Source organism: Nansenia antarctica (genome assembly GCF_963989245.1).
Source record: "Nansenia antarctica genome assembly, chromosome: 1".
Taxonomy (NCBI): Eukaryota; Metazoa; Chordata; class Actinopteri; order Argentiniformes; family Microstomatidae; genus Nansenia; species Nansenia antarctica.
This window is the reverse complement of record NC_137674.1, coordinates 114,564,585-114,589,502: the sequence shown is the minus strand read 5'-3', so window position 1 is coordinate 114,589,502 and position 24,918 is coordinate 114,564,585. Positions and strand designations below refer to the sequence as shown.

The following is a 24,918-nucleotide window of genomic DNA, read 5'->3' as shown; positions in this document are numbered from 1 at the left end:
ATAGTATTCAGAATAAACACAGCAATCATTATTTTCTGAATAAACACGGCAATACCTCCGCTTGTGAGTTGAGAAGTATTACAGAGGGGTCGCTGGAAGACTGCAGGAATGAGAGATGTTGATGTCATTATATTACGCACGGCATGCTCGTACTGTATGTGCACAGTATGCGGAGGCAACATACTGTACAGCTAGACAGGTCTGTATGACTCTTGAATAAGACGTTTCAGGACATTTCTGTCTCTGTCGTAGGTGAATAAGACAGTGACCTCTGACCTCTGTGCTCCTCTTAGGTGAATAAGACGTTCCAGGACCTGCAGATCCTCGGGGAGCTGGACGGCGCCTGGCGGGAGGTGGGCCCGCGGGTCAGGACCTACATGGAGAGCAGCGTGGAGGTCCAGCTGCTGCTGGTACCGTAATGCTATGTTACTACTGGTTACTATGTTACTACTGGTTACTATGTTACTACTGGTTGCTATGTTACTACTGGTTACTGTGTTACTACTGGTTACTATGTTACTACTGGTTACTATGTTACTACTGGTTACTATGTTACTACTGGTTACTATGTTACTATGTTACTACTGGTTACTATGTTACTATGTTACTACTGGTTACTGTGTTACTATGTTACTACTGGTTACTATGTTACTACTGGTTGCTATGTTACTACTGGTTACTGTGTTACTACTGGTTACTATGTTACTACTGGTTACTATGTTACTACTGGTTACTATGTTACTATGTTACTACTGGTTACTATGTTACTATGTTACTATGTTACTACTGGTTACTATGTTACTATGTTACTATGTTACTACTGGTTACTATGTTACTATGTTACTATGTTACTACTGGTTACTATGTTACTGTGTTACTACTGGTTACTATGTTACTATGTTACTACTGGTTACTATGTTACTGCTGGTTACTATGTTACTACTGGTTACTATGTTACTACTGGTTACTATGTTACTACTGGTTACTATGTTACTACTGGTTACTATGTTACTATGTTACTGTGTTACTACTGGTTACTATGTTACTACTGGTTACTGTGTTACTACTGGTTGCTATGTTACTACTGGTTACTATGTTACTATGTTACTACTGGTTACTATGTTACTACTGGTTACTGTGTTACTACTGGTTACTGTGTTACTACTGGTTACTATGTTACTATGTTACTATGTTACTATGTTACTATGTTACTACTGGTTACTATGTTACTATGTTACTATGTTACTACTGGTTACTGTGTTACTACTGGTTACTATGTTACTATGTTACTACTGGTTACTATGTTACTATGTTACTGTGTTACTATGTTACTGTGTTACTACTGGTTACTATGTTACTGTGTTACTGTGTTACTATGTTACTACTGGTTACTATGTTACTACTGGTTACTGTGTTACTATGTTACTACTGGTTACTATGTTACTATGTTACTACTGGTTACTATGTTACTATGTTACTACTGGTTACTATGTTACTACTGGTTACTATGTTACTATGTTACTACTGGTTACTATGTTACTATGTTACTACTGGTTACTATGTTACTATGTTACTACTGGTTACTATGTTACTACTGGTTACTATGTTACTATGTTACTATGTTACTACTGGTTACTATGTTACTATGTTACTATGTTACTACTGGTTACTATGTTACTATGTTACTACTGGTTACTGTGTTACTATGTTACTACTGGTTACTATGTTACTACTGGTTACTATGTTACTATGTTACTACTGGTTACTATGTTACTACTGGTTACTGTGTTACTATGTTACTATGTTACTACTGGTTACTGTGTTACTATGTTACTACTGGTTACTATGTTACTACTGGTTACTATGTTACTATGTTACTACTGGTTACTATGTTACTATGTTACTACTGGTTACTATGTTACTACTGGTTACTATGTTACTATGTTACTACTGGTTACTATGTTACTACTGGTTACTATGTTACTATGTTACTACTGGTTACTATGTTACTACTGGTTACTATGTTACTACTGGTTACTATGTTACTACTGGTTGCTATGTTACTACTGGTTACTATGTTACTATGTTACTACTGGTTACTATGTTACTATGTTACTACTGGTTACTATGTTACTACTGGTTACTATGTTACTACTCAGGATTATCAGGACATAGGACTATCAGGATTCAGAACATCCCATTCCACTGACACATGCCTTCTCTATTTGAACGACCACATCAACCATGAGGTGGACTCGGGCAAGTACTGCGGCATGGTCATGCTGGACCTCCAGAAGGCCTTCGACACAGTAGATCACCACATATTGTTAGATAAACTGAAAGCAATAGGGTTCGATAGAACATCGGTGAGCTGGATGCAATCCTACTTAGAGGGGAGGGAACAGGTGGTTAGTGTGAACGGAACACTGTCCCCCCCCCTCCCAGTGACCTGCGGCGTTCCACAAGGAAGCATTTTGGGACCTTTACTGTTCCTAATATATGTGAATGACATGTCATCAGCATGTGATTGCAATTTATTCCTGTTCGCGGATGACTCGGCTCTGCTGGTCTCTGACAGGGACATATTGCAGGTGGAAAAAGCGCTAAGCACTGAACTGAGTAGAATCTGCATCTGGCTAGCTGACAATAAACTATCAATACACCTAGGTAAAACGGAAACCATCCTATACGGATCCCCATCTAAACTCAGAAAGGCTGAAAATTTTAAAATAAAAGTGGGTAACATTAATATCACAAGAAAAGAGGATATTACATACCTGGGCTCCATCTTAGAGGCAAATCTTTCCGGAGATAAAATGGCAGCAAAAGTAATCAAAAAAGTTAACCATAGAACTAGATTCTTGTACAGGATATCCTCACTTGTCAGTAAAAACACACTGAGGACCCTATCAGGAGCTCTCATTCAATGTCACTTCGACTATGCCGTAACATCATGGTACTATAGAACCACAAAGGCCCATAAAACAAGACTCCAGACAGCCCAAAATAAACTGGTTAGGCTTCTGCTAGGTCTCAACCCTAGGACACATCTAACCGCTGCTCATTTTTTGAGCCTTGATTGGCTACGAGTAGTTGACAGAGTGCAGCAGCTTGCACTGGGCCTGGTCTTCAAGATACGCTACACCACAAAGACACCCAAGTACCTGTCAACATACTTCCAAAAAGTGAACAACGTCCACACATACAACACCAGAGGAAGCTCCACGAACCACGTTCAACCGCGTTGCACCACAAACAAGGGGTTAAACTCGTTTGCAAACTATGCAGTAAAAATGTGGAACGCCCTTCCTATAATCTTAAAGGAGTGCAAAACACTGCCCACCTTCAAAACCACTCTCAAAAAACATTTACAGGAGGCTGCAATCCGTAACTGGACCCTCTAAATCAAAAATCAGATTAAAAGACCCGAACTACCCACTGTACATACTTTGTGTTTTGTCCCCCGCCCCCACCTGTGGTGTATGTCCCCACCTGTCCTACCCGCTGTACATACCTTATGTTTTGTTGTATTGTTCTTCCCATGATGGATGTGTGTTTATCTTGTAGATAGTAATAGTTATTTGTCTGTATTATCTTGTAGATAGTACTAGCTTTTTTGTCTGTCTTACATGTAACGATGAATTGAGAATCAAGGACCCCAATTGAAATAAGCCAGTGGCTTTCTTGGGTTTTTATCCTGTTAGTTGACCTTGTATGTAATATGTACTTTCATGTACCTACTTCTGCAAATCTTCTAATAAAGTTTTCAATCAATCAATCAATCAATCAATCAAAAAAACTGGTTACTATGTTACTACTGGTTACTATGTTACTACTGGTTACTATGTTACTATGTTACTACTGGTTACTATGTTACTATGTTACTACTGGTTACTGTGTTACTATGTTACTACTGGTTACTATGTTACTATGTTACTACTGGTTACTATGTTACTACTGGTTACTATGTTACTATGTTACTACTGGTTACTATGTTACTATGTTACTACTGGTTACTATGTTACTATGTTACTACTGGTTACTATGTTACTATGTTACTACTGGTTACTATGTTACTACTGGTTGCTATGTTACTACTGGTTACTATGTTACTACTGGTTACTATGTTACTACTGGTTACTATGTTACTACTGGTTGCTATGTTACTATGTTACTATTGGTAACTATGTTACTATGTTACTACTGGTTACTATGTTACTACTGGTTACTATGTTACTACTGGTTACTATGTTACTACTGGTTACTATGTTACTACTGGTTGCTATGTTACTACTGGTTACTGTGTTACTACTGGTTACTATGTTACTACTGGTTACTATGTTACTACTGGTTACTGTGTTACTATGTTATTATGTTACTACTGGTTACTATGTTACTATGTTACTACTGGTTACTGTGTTACTATGTTACTATGTTACTACTGGTTACTATGTTACTATGTTACTATGTTACTACTGGTTACTGTGTTACTATGTTACTACTGGTTACTATGTTACTATGTTACTATGTTACTACTGGTTACTGTGTTACTACTGGTTACTATGTTACTACTGGTTACTATGTTACTACTGGTTACTATGTTACTACTGGTTACTGGTTACTATGTTACTATGTTACTACTGGTTACTGTGTTACTATGTTACTATGTTACTACTGGTTACTATGTTACTACTGGTTACTATGTTACTATGTTACTATGTTACTATGTTACTACTGGTTACTATGTTACTACTGGTTACTATGTTACTGTGTTACTACTGGTTACTATGTTACTATGTTACTACTGGTTACTATGTTACTACTGGTTACTATGTTACTACTGGTTACTATGTTACTACTGGTTACTATGTTACTACTGGTTACTGGTTACTATGTTACTATGTTACTGTGTTACTACTGGTTACTATGTTACTATGTTACTACTGGTTACTATGTTACTGTGTTACTGTGTTACTATGTTACTGTGTTACTGTGTTACTATGTTACTACTGGTTACTATGTTACTACTGGTTACTGTGTTACTATGTTACTACTGGTTACTATGTTACTACTGGTTACTATGTTACTATGTTACTATGTTACTATGTTACTACTGGTTACTATGTTACTATGTTACTATGTTACTATGTTACTACTGGTTACTATGTTACTATGTTACTACTGGTTGCTATGTTACTACTGGTTACTATGTTACTACTGGTTGCTATGTTACTACTGGTTACTATGTTACTACTGGTTACTATGTTACTATGTTACTACTGATTACTATGTTACTACTGGTTACTATGTTACTATGTTACTATGTTACTATGTTACTATGTTACTATGTTACTACTGGTTACTATGTTACTATGTTACTATGTTACTACTGGTTACTATGTTACTATGTTACTACTGATTACTATGTTACTACTGGTTACTATGTTACTATGTTACTATGTTACTATGTTACTATGTTACTATGTTACTACTGGTTACTATGTTACTATGTTACTATGTTACTACTGGTTACTATGTTACTACTGGTTACTATGTTACTACTGGTTGCTATGTTACTATGTTACTATTGGTAACTATGTTACTATGTTACTATGTTACTATGTTACTATGTTACTACTGGTTACTATGTTACTACTGGTTACTATGTTACTGTGTTACTACTGGTTACTATGTTACTATGTTACTATGTTACTACTGGTTACTATGTTACTATGTTACTACTGGTTACTGTGTTACTATGTTACTATGTTACTACTGGTTACTATGTTACTATGTTACTACTGGTTACTATGTTACTATGTTACTATGTTACTACTGGTTACTATGTTACTATGTTACTACTGGTTACTGTGTTACTATGTTACTATGTTACTATGTTACTACTGGTTACTATGTTACTACTGGTTACTATGTTACTATGTTACTATGTTACTATGTTACTACTGGTTGCTATGTTACTACTGGTTACTATGTTACTACTGGTTACTATGTTACTATGTTACTATGTTACTACTGGTTACTATGTTACTACTGGTTACTATGTTACTATGTTACTACTGGTTACTATGTTACTACTGGTTACTATGTTACTGTGTTACTATGTTACTACTGGTTACTATGTTACTATGTTACTACTGGTTACTATGTTACTACTGGTTACTATGTTACTACTGGTTACTATGTTACTACTGGTTGCTATGTTACTACTGGTTACTATGTTACTATGTTACTACTGGTTACTATGTTACTATGTTACTATGTTACTATGTTACTATGTTACTATGTTACTACTGGTTGCTATGTTACTACTGGTTACTATGTTACTACTGGTTACTATGTTACTACTGGTTACTGGTTACTATGTTACTACTGGTTACTATGTTACTACTGGTTACTATGTTACTATGTTACTACTGGTTACTATGTTACTACTGGTTACTATGTTACTGTGTTACTATGTTACTACTGGTTACTATGTTACTATGTTACTACTGGTTACTATGTTACTACTGGTTACTATGTTACTATGTTACTATGTTACTATGTTACTACTGGTTACTATGTTACTATGTTACTACTGGTTACTATGTTACTACTGGTTACTGTGTTACTATGTTACTACTGGTTACTGTGTTACTACTGGTTACTATGTTACTACTGGTTACTATGTTACTACTGGTTACTGTGTTACTACTGGTTACTATGTTACTATGTTACTATGTTACTATGTTACTACTGGTTACTATGTTACTATGTTACTACTGGTTACTATGTTACTACTGGTTACTATGTTACTATGTTACTACTGGTTACTGTGTTACTATGTTACTACTGGTTACTGTGTTACTACTGGTTACTATGTTACTACTGGTTACTATGTTACTACTGGTTACTATGTTACTACTGGTTACTATGTTACTATGTTACTACTGGTTACTATGTTACTACTGGTTACTATGTTACTATGTTACTACTGGTTACTATGTTACTACTGGTTACTATGTTACTATGTTACTACTGGTTACTATGTTACGACTGGTTGGACTGGTCACTGTATCCTGTCTTATTGGTCACTTCTGTCCTGTACTATTGTCCTGTCCTCACATGTTATCTTGTGTTACCCAGTGTATATGATCTGCCTAGATCCTTATTGTCTCGTGCTGCAATGTCAGGAACCGAAGCCTACTAGAGTTTTACTCCCTTACACATAATGTGACGTAACAATACAACTTGAAACTCAAAACAATGTAACTAGATCATATCACAGTACACCTGTAGCGATTGGTAGAAAGCCTGCCATGATAACACTGTAACTAGGTTACAATGTGAAACTACATAACTAGCTCATTCATTAGCAATGCATACCTCTGCATCATTACGTCATTATAAGAATGAATAACTTTTTATGCCAGCAGGTTATCACCCAGCAGGGTATGCCCTGACGTACTCAACTGCACTTGTTGACACAAACAATCCTTATTGTTTATTTTGTGCGTGAGGTAGCGTGTTAAACACTGGCTCATGAGTGTTCCAAGTAGTCCATACAGAACAGTGTGGTTACCGTGGTAACCGTACCACGCCCTTATACCAGGGGGGTATTCCATCAATGTCGCTAAAGTAAAATCCAGGCTTATTTTGATAAATCTCACAAGACTCGTCAAAAAATGTAGGCTTATTTTGATAAGTCTCGCGTATCAAGCGACATTGATGGAATACCCCCCAGGACTTTGAGCAAGCCTGTCTAGTAACAGAGTCCTAAACTCCTAAGAAAATGCTATTTAATAATACCAATTGCTATTGTATTTTACATCGTTGGAAAGCCTGATTAGTCACCTTTACAACGAGGTACAACTTGTAAGGATCATGCATTCGTGGAATGAGCAACACAGCTAAATGTGTGGGCAGCGCCCACCCCCCCAAAAAATGGCCAAAAATGTGAGTTTTGCGCCACGGCCTTTGCCATTGAAGTCCTCCTCCTACTACCAGTCAATAACCACTCTCTCTCCCTCCCCCCTCCCTCCCTCTGTCTCTCTCTCTCTCTCTGTCTCTCTCTCTCTCTGTCTCTCTCTCTCTCTCTCTCTGTCTCCCTCCCTCCCTCTGTCTCTCTCTCTCTCTCTCTCTCTCTCTGTCTCTCTCTCTGTCTCTGTCTCTCCCTCTCTCTCCCTCCCCCCTCCCTCTCTCTCTCTCTCCATCCTTCCTGCTGTTCAGGACCTGCTGAGGCGGCCGGAGGTGGCGGTGCTGGTGGACCTGCGCCTGGTGAACACGTCCTGGACGGCCGCCCGCATCGCCCGCTTCCTCTCCACCCGGCCGCCCGACACCCCCAGAGAGCAGGGGGCCGCCCCCACCTGGCTGGACGTCTACAACGACCTGAACACCTCCATCACCACCCTGGGACAGGTGACCCAGGTATGTACCTGAACACCTCCATCACCACCCTGGGACAGGTGACCCAGGTATGTACCTGAACACCTCCATCACCACCCTGGGCCACCCAGGTACGTACCTGAACACCTCCATCACCACCCTGGGACAGGTGACCCAGGTACGTACCTGAACACCTCCATCACCACCCTGGTCCCAGGTGTGCCCTAGAGCCTAAATGTTTTCTGGGGGGGGGGCTGTGGCGCAGGAGGTAGAGCTGGCGTCTAATGATCGCAAGGTCAGCAGATCGGCGGTTCGAGCCCCGGCTGGCCACATGTCGAGGTGTCCTTGGGCAAGACACTGAACCCCAAATTGCTCCCAGTGAGCGGGCCGGCGCCTTGCATGGTAGCTTGCCGCCATTGGTGTGTGAATGGGTGAATGAGAGGCCGTTGTGAAGCGCTTTGGAATAAGGCGCTATATAAGTCAGTCTATGTAAGTCAGTCTATATAAGTCATCTATATAAGTCAGTCTATATAAGTCAGTCTATATAAGTCAGTCTATATAAGTCAGTCTGTATAAGTCAGTCTATATAAGTCAGTCTATATAAGTCAGTCTATATAAGTCAGTCTGTATAAGTCAGTCTATATAAGTCAGTCAATATAAGTCAGTCTATATAAGTCAGTCTATATAAGTCAGTCTGTATAAGTCATCTATATAAGTCATCTATATAAGTCAGTCTGTATAAGTCAGTCTATATAAGTCAGTCTATATAAGTCAGTCTATATAAGTCAGTCTATATAAGTCATCTATATAAGTCAGTCTTATAAGTCAGTCTATATAAGTCAGTCTATATAAGTAATCTATATAAGTCAGTCTATATAAGTCAGTCTATATAAGTCATCTATATAAGTCAGTCTATATAAGTCAGTCTATATAAGTCATCTATATAAGTCAGTCTATATAAGTCAGTCTATATAAGTCATCTATATAAGTCAGTCTATATAAGTCAGTCTATATAAGTCAGTCTATATAAGTAATCTATATAAGTCATCTATATAAGTCATTTATATAAGTCATCTATATAAGTCAGTCTATATAAGTCAGTCTATATAAGTCAGTCTATATAAGTCAGTCTATATAAGTCAGTCTATATAAGTCAGTCTGTATAAGTCATCTATATAAGTCATCTATATAAGTCAGTCTATATAAGTCATCTATATAAGTCAGTCTATATAAGTCAGTCTATATAAGTCAGTCTATATAAGTCAGTCTGTATAAGTCATCTATATAAGTCATCTATATAAGTCAGTCTATATAAGTCATCTATATAAGTCATCTATATAAGTCAGTCTATATAAGTCAGTCTATATAAGTCAGTCTATATAAGTCAGTCTGTATAAGTCATCTATATAAGTCATCTATATAAGTCAGTCTATATAAGTCATCTATATAAGTCATCTATATAAGTCATCTATATAAGTCAGTCTGTATAAGTCAGTCTATATAAGTCAGTCTATATAAGTCAGTCTATATAAGTCAGTCTATATAAGTCATCTATATAAGTCAGTCTTATAAGTCAGTCTATATAAGTCAGTCTATATAAGTCATCTATATAAGTCAGTCTATATAAGTCAGTCTATATAAGTCATCTATATAAGTCAGTCTATATAAGTCAGTCTATATAAGTCAGTCTATATAAGTCAGTCTATATAAGTCATCTATATAAGTCAGTCTTATAAGTCAGTCTATATAAGTCATCTATATAAGTCAGTCTGTATAAGTCAGTCTATATAAGTCAGTCTATATAAGTCATCTATATAAGTCAGTCTATATAAGTCAGTCTATATAAGTCAGTCTATATAAGTAATCTATATAAGTCATCTATATAAGTCATTTATATAAGTCATCTATATAAGTCAGTCTATATAAGTCAGTCTATATAAGTCAGTCTATGTAAGTCAGTCTATATAAGTCAGTCTGTATAAGTCATCTATATAAGTCAGTCTGTATAAGTCAGTCTGTATAAGTCAGTCTGTATAAGTCAGTCTATATAAGTCAGTCTATGTAAGTCAGTCTGTATAAGTCAGTCTGTATAAGTCAGTCTATATAAGTCAGTCTATATAAGTCAGTCTATATAAGTCATCTATATAAGTCAGCCTATATAAGTCATCTATATAAGTCAGTCTATATAAGTCATCTATATAAGTCAGTCTATATAAGTCAGTCTGTATAAGTCAGTCTATGTAAGTCAGTCTATATAAGTCAGTCTATATAAGTCAGTCTATAAAAGTCAGTCTATATAAGTCAGTCTATATAAGTCAGTCTATATAAGTCATCTATATAAGTCAGTCTATGTAAGTCAGTCTATATAAGTCAGTCTATATAAGTCATCTATATAAGTCAGTCTATATAAGTCAGTCTATATAAGTCAGTCTATATAAGTCAGTCTATATAAGTCAGTCTATATAAGTCAGTCTATATAAGTCAGTCTATAAAAGTCAGTCTATATAAGTCAGTCTATATAAGTCAGTCTATATAAGTCATCTATATAAGTCAGTCTATATAAGTCATCTATATAAGTCAGTCTATATAAGTCATCTATATAAGTCAGTCTATATAAGTCAGTCTGTATAAGTCAGTCTATGTAAGTCATCTATATAAGTCATCTATATAAGTCAGTCTATATAAGTCATCTATATAAGTCAGTCTATATAAGTCATCTATATAAGTCATCTATATAAGTCAGTCTATATAAGTCAGTCTATATAAGTCAGTCTATATAAGTCATCTATATAAGTCAGTCTATATAAGTCAGTCTATATAAGTCATCTATATAAGTCAGTCTATATAAGTCATCTATATAAGTCAGTCTATATAAGTCATCTATATAAGTCAGTCTATACAAGTCAGTCTATATAAGTCAGTCTATATAAGTCAGTCTGTATAAGTCAGTCTATATAAGTCATCTATATAAGTCATCTATATAAGTCAGTCTATATAAGTCAGTCTATATAAGTCAGTCTATATAAGTCAGTCTATATAAGTCAGTCTATAAAAGTCAGTCTATATAAGTCAGTCTATATAAGTCATCTATATAAGTCATCTATATAAGTCAGTCTATGTAAGTCAGTCTATATAAGTCAGTCTATATAAGTCAGTCTATATAAGTCAGTCTATATAAGTCAGTCTATATAAGTCAGTCTATGTAAGTCAGTCTATATAAGTCAGTCTATATAAGTCAGTCTATATAAGTCAGTCTATAAAAGTCAGTCTATATAAGTCAGTCTATATAAGTCATCTATATAAGTCAATCTATATAAGTCATCTATATAAGTCAGTCTATATAAGTCATCTATATAAGTCAATCTATATAAGTCAGTCTATATAAGTCAGTCTATATAAGTCAGTCTATATTAGTCAGTCTATATAAGTCAGTCTATATAAGTCAGTCTATATAAGTCAATCTATATATTCATTCAAACCTTTATTTAAACTCGTAAGTTACTAAGGTTGCCCTCATTTACAGTAGCAACGAGTGAATAAAAGAGAACCAACAATATAAGTCATAAATAGAATAGTCATTAAACCAAAATATAAAACAAACAAAAAACATTACTAAGAAATGTACAACATAATTTAAAAACAGTTACAAGAAGTGACACAGAGTTCTTAAAATCATTGAGTGATGGGAGAGTGACCACTTTCAGAGAATTCTGAATAGAGTTCCAAGTGTTAGCAGCATCATAAGAGTAGGGTGTCCTACCCAGCTTAGTAGACATTTGAGGGACCGTACAAACCAACCACTCGCTGGAGCGTGTTTGATAGGAATATATAAGAATATATAAGTCATCTATATAAGTCAGTCTATATAAGTCAGTCTATATAAGTCAGTCTATATAAGTCAGTCTATATAAGTCAGTCTATATAAGTCAGTCTATATAAGTCATCTATATAAGTCAGTCTATATAAGTCAGTCTATATAAGTCATCTATATAAGTCAGTCTATATAAGTCAGTCTATATAAGTCATCTATATAAGTCATCTATATAAGTCAGTCTATATAAGTCAGTCTATATAAGTCATCTATATAAGCCAGTCTATATAAGTCAGTCTATGGGCCAGTTTCACAGACAAGGCTTAAGCCTAATCCTGGACTAAAAAGCATCTTCAATGGAGATTTTACATTGAAAGTGTGATTTAGTCCAGGACTAGCCTTGTCTGTGAAACCGGCCCTATATGTCATCTATATAAGTCAGTCTATATAAGTCAGTCTATATAAGTCATCTATATAAGTCATCTATATAAGTCATCTATATAAGTCAGTCCATTAGCAGTGTTCTCCTCTCTCCTCCTCCAGTGCTTCTCTCTGGACAAGTTGGAGGGTTCTGCCACGGAGGGAGACCTGGTGGCCCGCGCCCTGGAGCTACTGGAACACCGCCAGTTCTGGGCTGGGGTCGTCTTCCTCCTGCCCAACTCCTCCTCCTCCTCCTCCCCCTCCTCCTCCTCCTCCTCCAGCCTGCCCCCCCACATCACCTACAAGATCCGCATGGACATCGACGACGTCACACGAACCAACAAGATTAAGGACAGGTGAGGTTGATTAAGGACAGGTGAGGTAGATTAAGGACAGGTAAGGTAGATCAAGGACAGGTGAGGTAGATTAAGGACAGGTGAGGTAGATTAAGGACAGGTGAGGTAGATTAAGGACAGGTGAGGTAGATTAAGGACAGGTGAGGTAGATTAAGGACAGGTGAGGTAGATTAAGGACAGGTGAGGTAGATTAAGGACAGGTGAGGTAGATTAAGGACAGGTGAGGTAGATCAAGGACAGGTGAGGTAGATTAAGGACAGGTGAGGTAGATTAAGGACAGGTGAGGTAGATTAAGGACAGGTGAGGTAGATTAAGGACAGGTGAGGTAGATTAAGGACAGGTGAGGTAGATTAAGGACATGTGAGGTAGATTAAGGACAGGTGAGGTTGATTAAGGACAGGTGAGGTTGATTAAGGACAGGTGAGGTAGATTAAGGACAGGTGAGGTAGATTAAGGACAGGTGAGGTAGATTAAGGACAGGTGAGGTAGATTAAGGACAGGTGAGGTAGATTAAGGACAGGTGAGGTAGATTAAGGACAGGTGAGGTAGATTAAGGACAGGTGAGGTAGATTAAGGACAGGTGAGGTAGATTAAGGACAGGTGAGGTAGATTAAGGACAGGTGAGGTAGATTAAGGACAGGTGAGGTAGATCAAGGACAGGTGAGGTAGATTAAGGACAGGTGAGGTAGATTAAGGACAGGTGAGGTAGATTAAGGACAGGTGAGGTAGATTAAGGACAGGTGAGGTAGATTAAGGACAGGTGAGGTAGATTAAGGACAGGTGAGGTAGATTAAGGACAGGTGAGGTAGATCAAGGACAGGTGAGGTAGATTAAGGACAGGTGAGGTAGATTAAGGACAGGTGAGGTAGATTAAGGACAGGTGAGGTAGATTAAGGACAGGTGAGGTAGATCAAGGACAGGTGAGGTAGATTAAGGACAGGTGAGGTAGATTAAGGACAGGTGAGGTAGATTAAGGACAGGTGAGGTAGATTAAGGACAGGTGAGGTAGATTAAGGACAGGTGAGGTAGATTAAGGACAGGTGAGGTAGATTAAGGACAGGTGAGGTAGATTAAGGACAGGTGAGGTCGCAGCAGGAAGTGGTGGTTAGGGATGTTGGTATTCAGGCAGGGCCTTGGGTTCCCAACCTCAACCTACCGTTCAGAAGCTCCACTTATCACCTGTCTGCAAGAGGAAAAGGGGGCTAGGTCAAAAGGGGGATGGGCTAGGTCAAAAGGGGGATGGGCTAGGTCAAAAGGGGGAGGGGCTATGTCAAAGGGGGAGGGGCTATGTCAAAGGGGGGAGGGGCTATGTCAAAGGGGGGAGGGGCTAGGTCAAAAGGGGGGAGGGGCTAAATTCGTATTCCGTCCTGATTCACTTCAGTTGGCAGGGGCCATGTAATAATAATAATAATAATAACTTTTATTTGTATAGCAGCTTTTCCTGCAAACGTTGCAGCACAAAAATAATAATAATTGTATTATTTAGTCATTTAAAGGCAATATGACAACATGAGAGACTGACAGACATATGACAACATGAGAGACTGACAGACAGATGACAACATGAGAGACTGACAGACATATGACAACATGAGAGACTGACAGATGATTCACTTACTTAGACAAATGTATTTGTTTAAGTCGTCTGCTAAATGTGATGTAATGTTTGGTAATGTAATTATAATGTAATGTTTGGTAATGTAATTATAATGTAATTGTTGTGAAGGCCCACAGTTTTAGAGCCAGTTTAGTTTCCCCAAACCAGCCCTATTTTGCCCCAGTTATTTCTTTGTTATTTTCTATACTATTTCTGTACGTTTTATGAAGTGTATGTATTATTCTTGTAATGTTTATGCATATGTTTGATGACGTAGTATATCCGGGGTGTGTCCGTGACCCGGATGCTAGGTTCGGTGGTGTATATATAAGAAACGGAAGTAGTCCGCGAGTCAGTGTGTGATGAGCATCAGAACGAGAGAGACCAAATGAGAGAGAGAGTAACGCGAAGTCAATGTAAGATGGCGGATTCAGTACGACGCACACCGTGCAGAAGCTGAGGACGCCAGGAAAGCGATTATTGAGTGTACCACTGTAGCCCGTTTAGTTGTGTTCCCGTTGGACCGCCTTGCCAGCAGCCGGCTGTTCAACGTTGGACCAAGCGAGACGCCAGCTGGACATAATCGTCGCCTCCACGAGCGGACTGCGACCGACCACTGACTCCAGCGGAGCTTCGACGCGGACCACCGGACCTGGGCCCTTCACCTCGTTGTGGACCACGAAGACGGCCCTTTCCCTCCGCGTTGCTACGTCACCCCCCCCTTTCGTCGGCTAACTTCATCGACGCACATGCCATTCAACCAGGCCTCAACGCGCACCACAGCCCTGGACTATCAGCCTGTTCAGGCCAGAGACTATCAGTGAGTGATTGAGTGTGTGTGTGGCCGGCCGGGAGGGAATGTATATTTGGGGATGGATACATCAGTCATGTATAATAAATGTGTTGTTCATATGTGATACCGTTACCGTGTGTTAGTTGTTTGTATGCTAATGCTAAGTACAAGGCTAATGCTAATGCTAGTTCCAATGCTAAATGCTAATGCTAATTACAAGGCTAATGCTAATGCTAGTTCCCATGCTACTGCTAACGATAGTAACTGCTAGTCTAACGGTTTGCTGGCGCCCCCTGCCTGTATCCTCCTATACTGCCTATTTAGCTCCATTTGTTAGATAACCAGCCCCTTCCTAAATTATACAGTCCTTTTCAGCTACTCCCTGGTTACAGTAATGTTTGGTAATGTAATTCGAATGTAATGTTTGGTAATGTAATTAGAATGTAATGTTTGGTAATGTAATTAGAATGTAATTAGAATGTAATGTTTGGTAATGTAATTAGAATGTAATGTTTGGTAATGTAATTAGAATGTAATGTTTGGTAATGTAATTAGAATGTAATGTTTGGTAATGTAATTAGAATGTAATTAGAATGTAATGTTTGGTAATGTAATTAGAATGTAATGTTTGGTAATGTAATTAGAATGTAATGTTTGGTAATGTAATTAGAATGTAATTAGAATGTAATGTTTGGTAATGTAATTATAATGTAATTAGAATGTAATGTTTGGTAATGTAATTAGAATGTAATTAGAATGTGATGTTTGGTCCTGTGTCCCCTGCAGGTTCTGGGACCCGGGCCCGGCGGCGGACCCGTTCAGTGACCTGCGCTACGTGTGGGGGGGGTTCGTGTACGTGCAGGACCTGGTGGAGGGGGCGCTGGCCCGCGTGCTGGGAGGGGGGGGGCAGGACACCGGCATCTACCTGCAGCAGATGCCCTACCCCTGCTATGTAGACGATGTGTGAGTATAACTACCCCCCTACCCCTGCTACCCCCCCACTACCCCCCTACCCCCCCTGAGGAATAGAAAAGTCCAGACCCACATGAACTTTCTTAATTTAAATAAATAAATAACACGTTGTTGCTTCACTGCTCTCTCTGTATCACCTAACCATGTTCCCCAACCCGTTCTACCACTCTCTCTCCCTCCCTCCCTCCCTCCCTCTCTCTCTCTTTCTCCCTCTCTCTCTCTCTCCCCCCCTGACTCTCCCTCCCTCCCCCCTCCCCCCCCTCCTCCCTCCCTCCCCCTCCCTCCCCCTCCCTCCCCCCCCCCCCCCCCCCCCCCAGGTTCCTGCGGGTGTTGAACCGGTCCCTGCCTCTGTTCATGACGCTGGCGTGGATCTACTCCGTGGCCATGATCATCAAGGGCGTGGTGTATGAGAAGGAGGCGCGTCTGAAGGAGACCATGAGGATCATGGGCCTGGGCTCCGGCACGCTCTGGGTCAGCTGGCTCATCAGCAGCCTGCTGCCCTTCCTCCTCAGCGCCGCCCTCCTCATCGCTCTGCTCAAGGTAACAGTTAAAGGAGCATAGTCTACTACTAGCTACTGAGATGCTAACCCGACGGATTGTCCGGTTGACGTGCCGTGCGTCCTAGTTTGATGTGTTGCTGTTGGTTATATAAGATCCGTAGTCGTTGGTTTGCTGCATAATAAACATTTATTGTGTTACTAAGTGCCATCAATGGCTTAATCACTGGTACAAACAATAACAATAACAAACTCATCGCCCTTGCGGTCAAACCTATTTGCCCTTCCGGGGTCAACACCTGACGATAACAACAATGTGCTACCTTATATACACCTGCCTCAGGTATTGTGACAGCGCCACCCCATGCCCACACAATGAATTACAACACATATCACAGGACCATATCTGGCTCCTACAGTAACAGTTACATCCACATTCACATGTCTGGCGTTTAGCAGACGCCTTATTCCAAAGCGACTTACAATCGATACATTTGACTAAGCAAGTGAATCATCATCACCAGTCGTAGCAGGAAGAGTAATCTAGCTTAGGCCCGGGGCCTTTGGCAGTCTCAGTGATAGAAGGAAAAAAAATATATAGTTTTTTTTGTATAGACACTGGAGATCTATATTTTTTTTTCCTTCCATCACGGAGACTGCCAATGGCCCCTGGCCATGACTCAGTATGGTCCTCTATCTATATGACTCAGTATGGTCCTCTATATCAGCGTTTCTCAACCGGGGTGCTGCGGCACACTGGGGCGCCGCCTGGCGTCTTCAGGGGTGCCGTCAAATAATTATATATTCTGACGTTCATATGAATGAATGAATAAATCTATAAATAAATAAATGCAATACATCATCAAAATCTGTCTCGCGCGCCCCTTTCCCATGTCACAATGTCAATACCGGGTTCAGCGTAAGGTCAGTGTGTCTGCAATTAGCCTGCATTGTTTTTTCATTTACCGCGCAAAGACATTTTCGAGAGCAATGAACAAGCAAACAAGCAGAATCATGGAACATGACAAACTGACAACAGATCATCCATCACAAGCTAGCAAGGATGCTGAATATTTTGTTCGGATGAAAAGTCACCATAGCCGTCCAGAACAGGTAATGATGAAGTGCGCCAAAGTTTCTGATAAAGCGTTGGAGGCTAGCTACCTCGTAGACGAAATTATTGCTAAGGCGAAGAAGCCACACACTATAGCCGAGTCCGTAATATTGCCAGCATGCACAGCAATAGTTAATAACATGCTAGGCCCACAAGCTGCAAAAGAGATAGCAAAGGTCCTGCTGTCTGACTGTACAATTGGAAGGCAAATCAATGACATGTAAAAGGGTCCTATCCTATGTTCCCCGCTCCCGAAAAAGGGTACGATCGGGCAGGGCAGTCTCGCTCGCCGGCAGCGTGTGGAGGTGGTTGTTCTATATGGATGATCGGTGACATTATTCTCTCGTCCGACTTCGGAAGCTAAGCAGGGTTGGAAAGTTCGGGAAATAACGCACGGTTTCGTTTTCATGCAATGAATTTAATACATCCAGACAAGGATGCGCGCAGCGGGAGAGAGAGACACATTTTCTGGCTTAATAACTCTGCATCCCCGGTGTTTACGTTGAATGGACTGGATAGGTGTTTCCAATCAAATGTGGGAATATGAAATGAATGTGTTCCATAAATTCCCGCGTTTGTTCGGTCACTGTGTCATGTTTATACAGCACGGTTACGTGCCTGATGCCTTTGATGCACACTTGCCTTTTTCACTCCCTCCTCTCTCTCTCAACAATAATAATAATAATAATACAACTTTTTTGGGGCTGATATGCTAGCAGAAGACCTGAGAGCTCTATTGGGCTGATATGCTAGCAGAAGACCTGAGAGCTCTATTGGGCTGATATGCTAGCAGAAGACCTGAGAGCTCTATTGGGCTGATATGCTAGCAGAAGACCTGAGAGCTCTATTGGGCTGATTATGCTAGCAGAAGACCTGAGAGTTCTATTGGGCTGATATGCTAGCAAAAGACCTGAAAGCTCTATTGGGCTGATATGCTAGCAATAGACCTGAGAGCTCTATTGGGCTGATATGCTAGCAAAAGGTCTGAACATATTCTGGTGCTGTGCCAGTGAGAGCTTTATAAACAAGCAGAAGGATCTTGAAATCTATTCTGAACTTAATATTATATATAATGAGGCTGAACCCACCAACTGACAAAGAATTCCAGAACACTCACCACCTAGAGTCCAAGTACTGGTTCTCCAGCTGCACAGCCGCAGAGAGGAATGCGCTACAGAGAGTCGTGAGATCGGCCCAGAAGATCACCGGCGCCCCCCTCCCCTCTCTGGAAGAGCTGTACAACACACGCTGCCTCAGGAAGGCCTCCAAGATCTCCAAGGGTGATTGGCTGCCCTTTGCCCCCCCTTGAGGCCCTGTTTAAAAGTAGGGCTTTGGGGAGGGCCAGGAAGATCATGGCTGACCCGCACACCCAGGACACGGTCTCTTCGCCCCGCTCCCCTCAGGCAGGAGGGTGCGGTCCCTAAATACTGTGAAGGCCCGACATACAAACAGCTTTTTCCCCACAGCCATCCGGCTCCTAAATGCCGCTGCCCCCCCCCCCCCCCCCCCCTCCATTATGACTCTTGCACTTTGATGTTGGTTTGCACTGTCTTGTCCTGTCTTGCACCTGTCCTGCTGTAAACCGTGCTCCATGGTACCAAACCAAATTCCTAACATGTTTACATGTCATGGCAATAAAAGTCTTCTGATTCTGATTCTGAAGATCTCCAGAGACCCATCCCACCCTGGGTACGAACACTTTGCTCGGCTGCCCTCGAACAGGCGGTTCAGGACCATGTTCGCAAGGACAAACAGACTGAAGCTCAGCTTCTACCCCAGGGCCATTCAGGCCCTGAACACAGCAAAGACCTAGGTTCTAGGCCCTGGACAATCTAGACAAATTGATGGCAGCTACTAGATTGAAATCAAGTGTAATACTGAAACACAAATGTGTACATTTCAAACCTGCAAACTGCGACACTTTAAATGAATGTGCAATAACACTATGTGCAATATGACAACCCTAGGGTACATAAGGTTCAGAGAATAGGAAATGTTAGAATAGGTATAGCATAGCATAGAGTACAGCACAGTGTTTTATTTGTATAGTATAGTATAGTGCAGGGGTAGGCAACCTTTTTGATATGAAGTGCCATTTTAAAATGTTCTTGTTAGTCAGTGTGCCAACCACAATATCAACATTAATTATGACTCGACATCAAACCAAACCAAACAGACCAACTGATCTGCATGAACAACAATTTTCAGCAAAGAGCTATGTATGCAAAGCCATGTATGCTAAATAAACAGGCCTAACAGTCAACTAACTGAAACTTGAACAAAATGACCAACATAACATCTAAGACAACTAAACTTTGTGATGCGTAGCACAACTTTAAGCAAATTGGAGCGCTCAATTTCTACCAAAGTTGCAATGCTAACTGCGCTCCCTATGGTTATCATTTTAATAAGTAGGCCTAACTGGATGGTGATTATACAAGGGTCTTACTTGTATGAATTATACTTTATATTTATATAATTATGTGGTTGTTACTTACATTTTATTCTTTTATTCCAACCACAACAAACTTTTTTTTTTGGTTGCAAAGAGCTATGTATGCAAAGCCATGTAAACAGTCCTAACAATCAATGTGATCCCTGGCCCTGTTTTCCTTTGCTCAACTCCATTATCTGGGGGTGGTACTTGGTCACTTTAACTAACATGGCATGTCATTCACATCTACGCTCTCATCAAGTGCGAGGCTAAACACCGTCGCATCTTTCAAACCAGCGGTCTGCTGCGCTTTCACGTTTTCTGCCATTTCTCCTATTCTTCGTTCCACACTTCTGGCTGACACTGGGATGTCTTTTATTCTTGATTTTATTGTGTCTTTGTTTGATAAGCCTTCAAACAAAACATCTGAGCTACAGAGGAAAGCCTCCTATTATTCTCCATCAGTGAATGGCTTTCCACGTTTCGCAATGCAATGAGCAATGCGAAAGCTTGCTTCAGTTGCGTGATTTTTAGCAGTGGCAAATGCTTTAAAGGTGCTGGTGTAGTGACTACATTATGGGTTCATGTTCTCCTCTTACTGTTGGTTGTGTAGTGGGAGGGAACCAGTTCTGGCACTAGGGGCAGAGGGGAGGATTATTAACGTTGCACCTTCCTGTTTAGATACACGAGTTTTGGTAACCATTTTCTGGTCCTGTACTGAGAGTACAAGTTGTTGTTTTGATTAAACAGTTATCATTACGTTGCCTACGTCTTTCCTTTTTCCTCCGGCACTACACTGGTGACCCGACGTGGATTTTTGTTAACGTAATTGTGTACGAAAACCAGCGACGAACATTACAATCCTGCAAAATGTCCGGGCGAGGAAGACGTTCGAACCAGCGGCAGCCATCACCATCCCCTGTCAGGGTAACGCGTGGTGCGCACACTCCCACTCTCAAGCTACCAGAATTCTGGGACTCAACGCCTGCTGCATGGTTTGCTATTGTAGAGGCACATTTCAATAAAAGTGACATCGATGACGACGACGACCGGTACAACCATGCTGTGGCAATGTTGGGCAGCTCCACCGCGGCTCGAGTGGTAGGTTTTTTGTCTGCTCCCCCGACGACGAACAAATATGAGCGCCTCAAGGCCCTGCTTCTAGAGACATTTGAACTGTCCACGGCGGAGAGGGTGCGTCGCCTATTTGCCATGTCGGACTTGGGTGACGAGAGGCCTTCTGCGAGCATGGAGAGGATGCTAAACCTGCTCGGTACAGAAGACCCCATGATCCTCTTCACAGAGCTGTTCATGCGCACATTGCCAGCTCAAGTTAGGATGGCGCTGGCCAACACCGCCATCATGGAGCCCCGCGCCCTGGCCAGGGAGGCGGACCGGTTCGTCTTGGCCATGCCTCAACGGTCCCCCGACCTGCTCGCTCCCGCGGCCGCCCCGCCACCCGACCGTCGCAGGGGAGCGAAGGATGACGCCAGACCTTCTGGCCAGCAGGGTAACGCTGCGGGCCATTGTTTCTACCACGCCACTTTTGGCGCCAAGGCCAAACGGTGCCGCTCACCCTGCACCTTCGGACCGACGGGAAACGGCGGGGCCGGCGCTCAGTAGTGGCCCTGAGCGCTGGCGTCACCAACAGGCTGCTCTTCATACAAGACACCGCCTCTGGTCGCAGTTTCCTTTGTGACACAGGTGCCCAGTGGAGCATCATTCCGGCAGAGAGATCGGATATGGCGAAGGAGGAGCGTGGTCCGCAGTTGGCAGGCGCGGACGGCACACCTATCTGCTCTTACGGCACTAGGGCGGTGGACGTGTGCTTCGGAGGGCAATGTTTTTCGTGGGATTTTGTCATAGCGGCTGTCACATTTCCCCTCCTTGGTGCGGATTTTCTGTGCGCCCACAACCTGTTGGTGGACGTGGGGAACAGGCGCCTGGTCAACTCACAGACTTTCGCTTCATTCGCCTGTACGCAGGGGGAGGCGGTCTACAGCGGGTGGTCCAATACGCTCGCCGAAAGTGACCAGTACCTTCGGCTGCTCGCCGAATTCCCCGACCTTACCAAGCCCACCTTCTCCGCGCCCACGGTGAAACACGGAGTGGAGCACCACATCGAGACCGAGGGGCCTCCCCTCCACGCCAGGGCCAGGCGCCTCAACCCGGAGAAGCTGGCCATCGCCAGGGCGGAGTTTGCGCATATGGAGCAGGTGGGCATCGTTCGGCGCTCGAGCAGCCCCTGGGCGTCTCCCCTGCACATCGTCCCTAAGTCAGACGGCGGGTGGCGCCCATGTGGGGACTACCGCCGCCTCAACGACGCGTCCAAGCCTGACCGCTACCCGGTCCCACATGTCCAGGACTTTTCAGCGAACCTGGCAGGCAAACGCTTCTTCTCCAAAGTGGACCTGGTACGGGGGTACCATCAGGTGCCGGTGCACCCCGAGGACGTCCCTAAGACGGCCGTAATCACGCCATTTGGGCTCTTCGAGTTTCTGCGGATGCCGTTCGGCCTGAAGAACGCGGCGCAGACCTTCCAACGCCTCATGCACTCGGTGCTCCGGGACCTACCATTCCTCTTCGTCTACTTGGATGACATCCTCGTCGCAAGCACCACGGAGGAGGAGCACCTGTCCCACCTCCGGGCCCTTTTCACACGGCTCAGCCAACATGGGCTGATTGTCAATCCGGCGAAGTGTGAGTTCGGACGGAACGCCATCGACTTTCTCGGGCACCGGGTCTCCGCAGAGGGGGTGACCCCCCTCCCCTCGAAGGTAGAAGCTGTCGCTGCTTTCCCGCGCCCCAGCACAATCAGCGAGCTCAAGGGGTTCATCGGGATGGTAACCTTCTACTATCGCTTCCTCCACCACATCGCTCACATCCTGCGGCCTCTGTACGATGCCCAGAAGGGCAAGACTCTGAAGCAGCCGGTGGACTGGACGGCGGAGCGTGTCAAAGCCTTTCAGGACACCAAGGCGGCCCTGGCCCGCGCTGCCATGTTGGCCCACCCCTCGCCCTCGGCACCCACTGCTCTCACCACGGACGCCTCTGACTTTGCTGTGGGAGCGGTGTACGAACAGTGGGTTGGGGACGCCTGGCAGCCTCTTGCATTCTTCAGCCGCCAGCTGTCTCCCAGAGAGCAAAGGTACAGCACATTCGACAGGGAGCTCCTCGGGCTGTGGCTTGCTGTCAGACACTTCCGTTTTTTACTGGAGGGCCGCGAGTTTACGGCCTACGTGGACCACAAGCCACTCACGCACGCCATGTCCAAGGTGGCGGAGCCGTGGTCCGACCGCCAACAGCGCCAGCTCGCCTACATATCCGAGTTCACCACAGACATCCAGCACGTTGCTGGGAAGTCCAACCAGGTCGCGGATTGTCTCTCCAGGGCGGTGGTTGGTGCGGTCCAACTGGGTTTGGACTACGCGCGCATGGCTGCAGACCAGGCCGCCGACCCCGCCGTCCAGGCTCTCAAGTTGTCGGACACAGGACTGCGCCTAGAAGAGGTGGTTTTCGGTGACGCAGGGGCCACGCTCCTGTGCGACGTCTCCATGGGTCAGCCACGACCGGTGGTCCCCGCCAACTGGAGGCGCCCCGCCTTCGAGGCGATACACGGCTTGTCTCACCCTGGTAGGAAACCGTCCTCACGGCTGGTGTCAGAGAAATTCGTCTGGCATGGGCTCAAGAGGGATGTGAGGGCCTGGGTTGACACGTGCATCGCCTGCCAGCGCGCCAAGGTGCATCGACACGTCAAGGCCCCCCTGGAGCAGTTCTCTGTGCCTGAGCGGAGGTTCGATCATGTAAACGTGGACCTGGTAGGGCCGCTGCCCCCCTCGCACGGATACACCTATCTCTTTACCATGGTGGACAGGACGACTCGCTGGCCGGAGGCAGTTCCGCTCTCCTCAACGACAGCCCCCGACCTGGCCCGGGCGTTCATCGCGGTGTGGGTCTCCCGCTACGGCACCCCTGCTGATCTCTCCTCTGACCGTGGCTCACAGTTTACTTCAGAGCTGTGGGCAGCGGTGGCGGAGAATCTGGGGGTCAAGCTCCACCGCACAACCGCCTATCACCCGCAGGCGAACGGGCTCTGTGAGCGTTTCCATCGATCCATGAAGGCCGCCCTTCGAGCCAGCCTCACGGACAGCGACTGGCTTGACAAGCTGCCGTGGGTCATGCTGGGGCTCAGGACAGCGCCTAAGGAGGACCTCCAGTCGTCGTCCGCTGAGCTGGTGTTTGGACAGCCGCTGCGGGTCCCCGGTGACTTCATTCCCAAGTCAACGGAGCCCTGGTCCGCCGCCGCTCAGCGCGCCTCCCTGCTGGACAGCGCCAGGACCTTCGTCCCGGTCCCGACTACGCAGCATGGTGTCCCTACTTCGAGGGTGCCCCCGGAGCTGCACTCAGCGAGGTTCGTTTTCATTCGTCATGATGGCCACAGGACTCCACTACGTCCTCCTTATGACGGGCCTTTCCGTGTCATCGAGGCCGGAGCCAAGAACTTCATGGTTGACATGGGGGGTAGGCCTGAGTGTGTGT

General features: G+C 43.2%; 1 protein-coding gene across 1 annotated transcript in view; it reads left to right on the top strand.

Annotated features, from left to right (window-relative positions):
* Window positions 1-24,918, top strand: part of abca7 (ATP-binding cassette, sub-family A (ABC1), member 7) — a gene marked incomplete at its 3' end in the record, with an annotated part of 109,576 nt that overhangs the window by 28,294 nt on the left and 56,364 nt on the right. Inside the window, 5 exon segments of the mRNA XM_080530532.1 lie at window positions 294-410; window positions 8,230-8,427; window positions 12,740-12,972; window positions 16,149-16,325; window positions 16,652-16,874. Of these exon segments, the coding sequence (XP_080386658.1) occupies window positions 294-410; window positions 8,230-8,427; window positions 12,740-12,972; window positions 16,149-16,325; window positions 16,652-16,874 (948 nt within the window).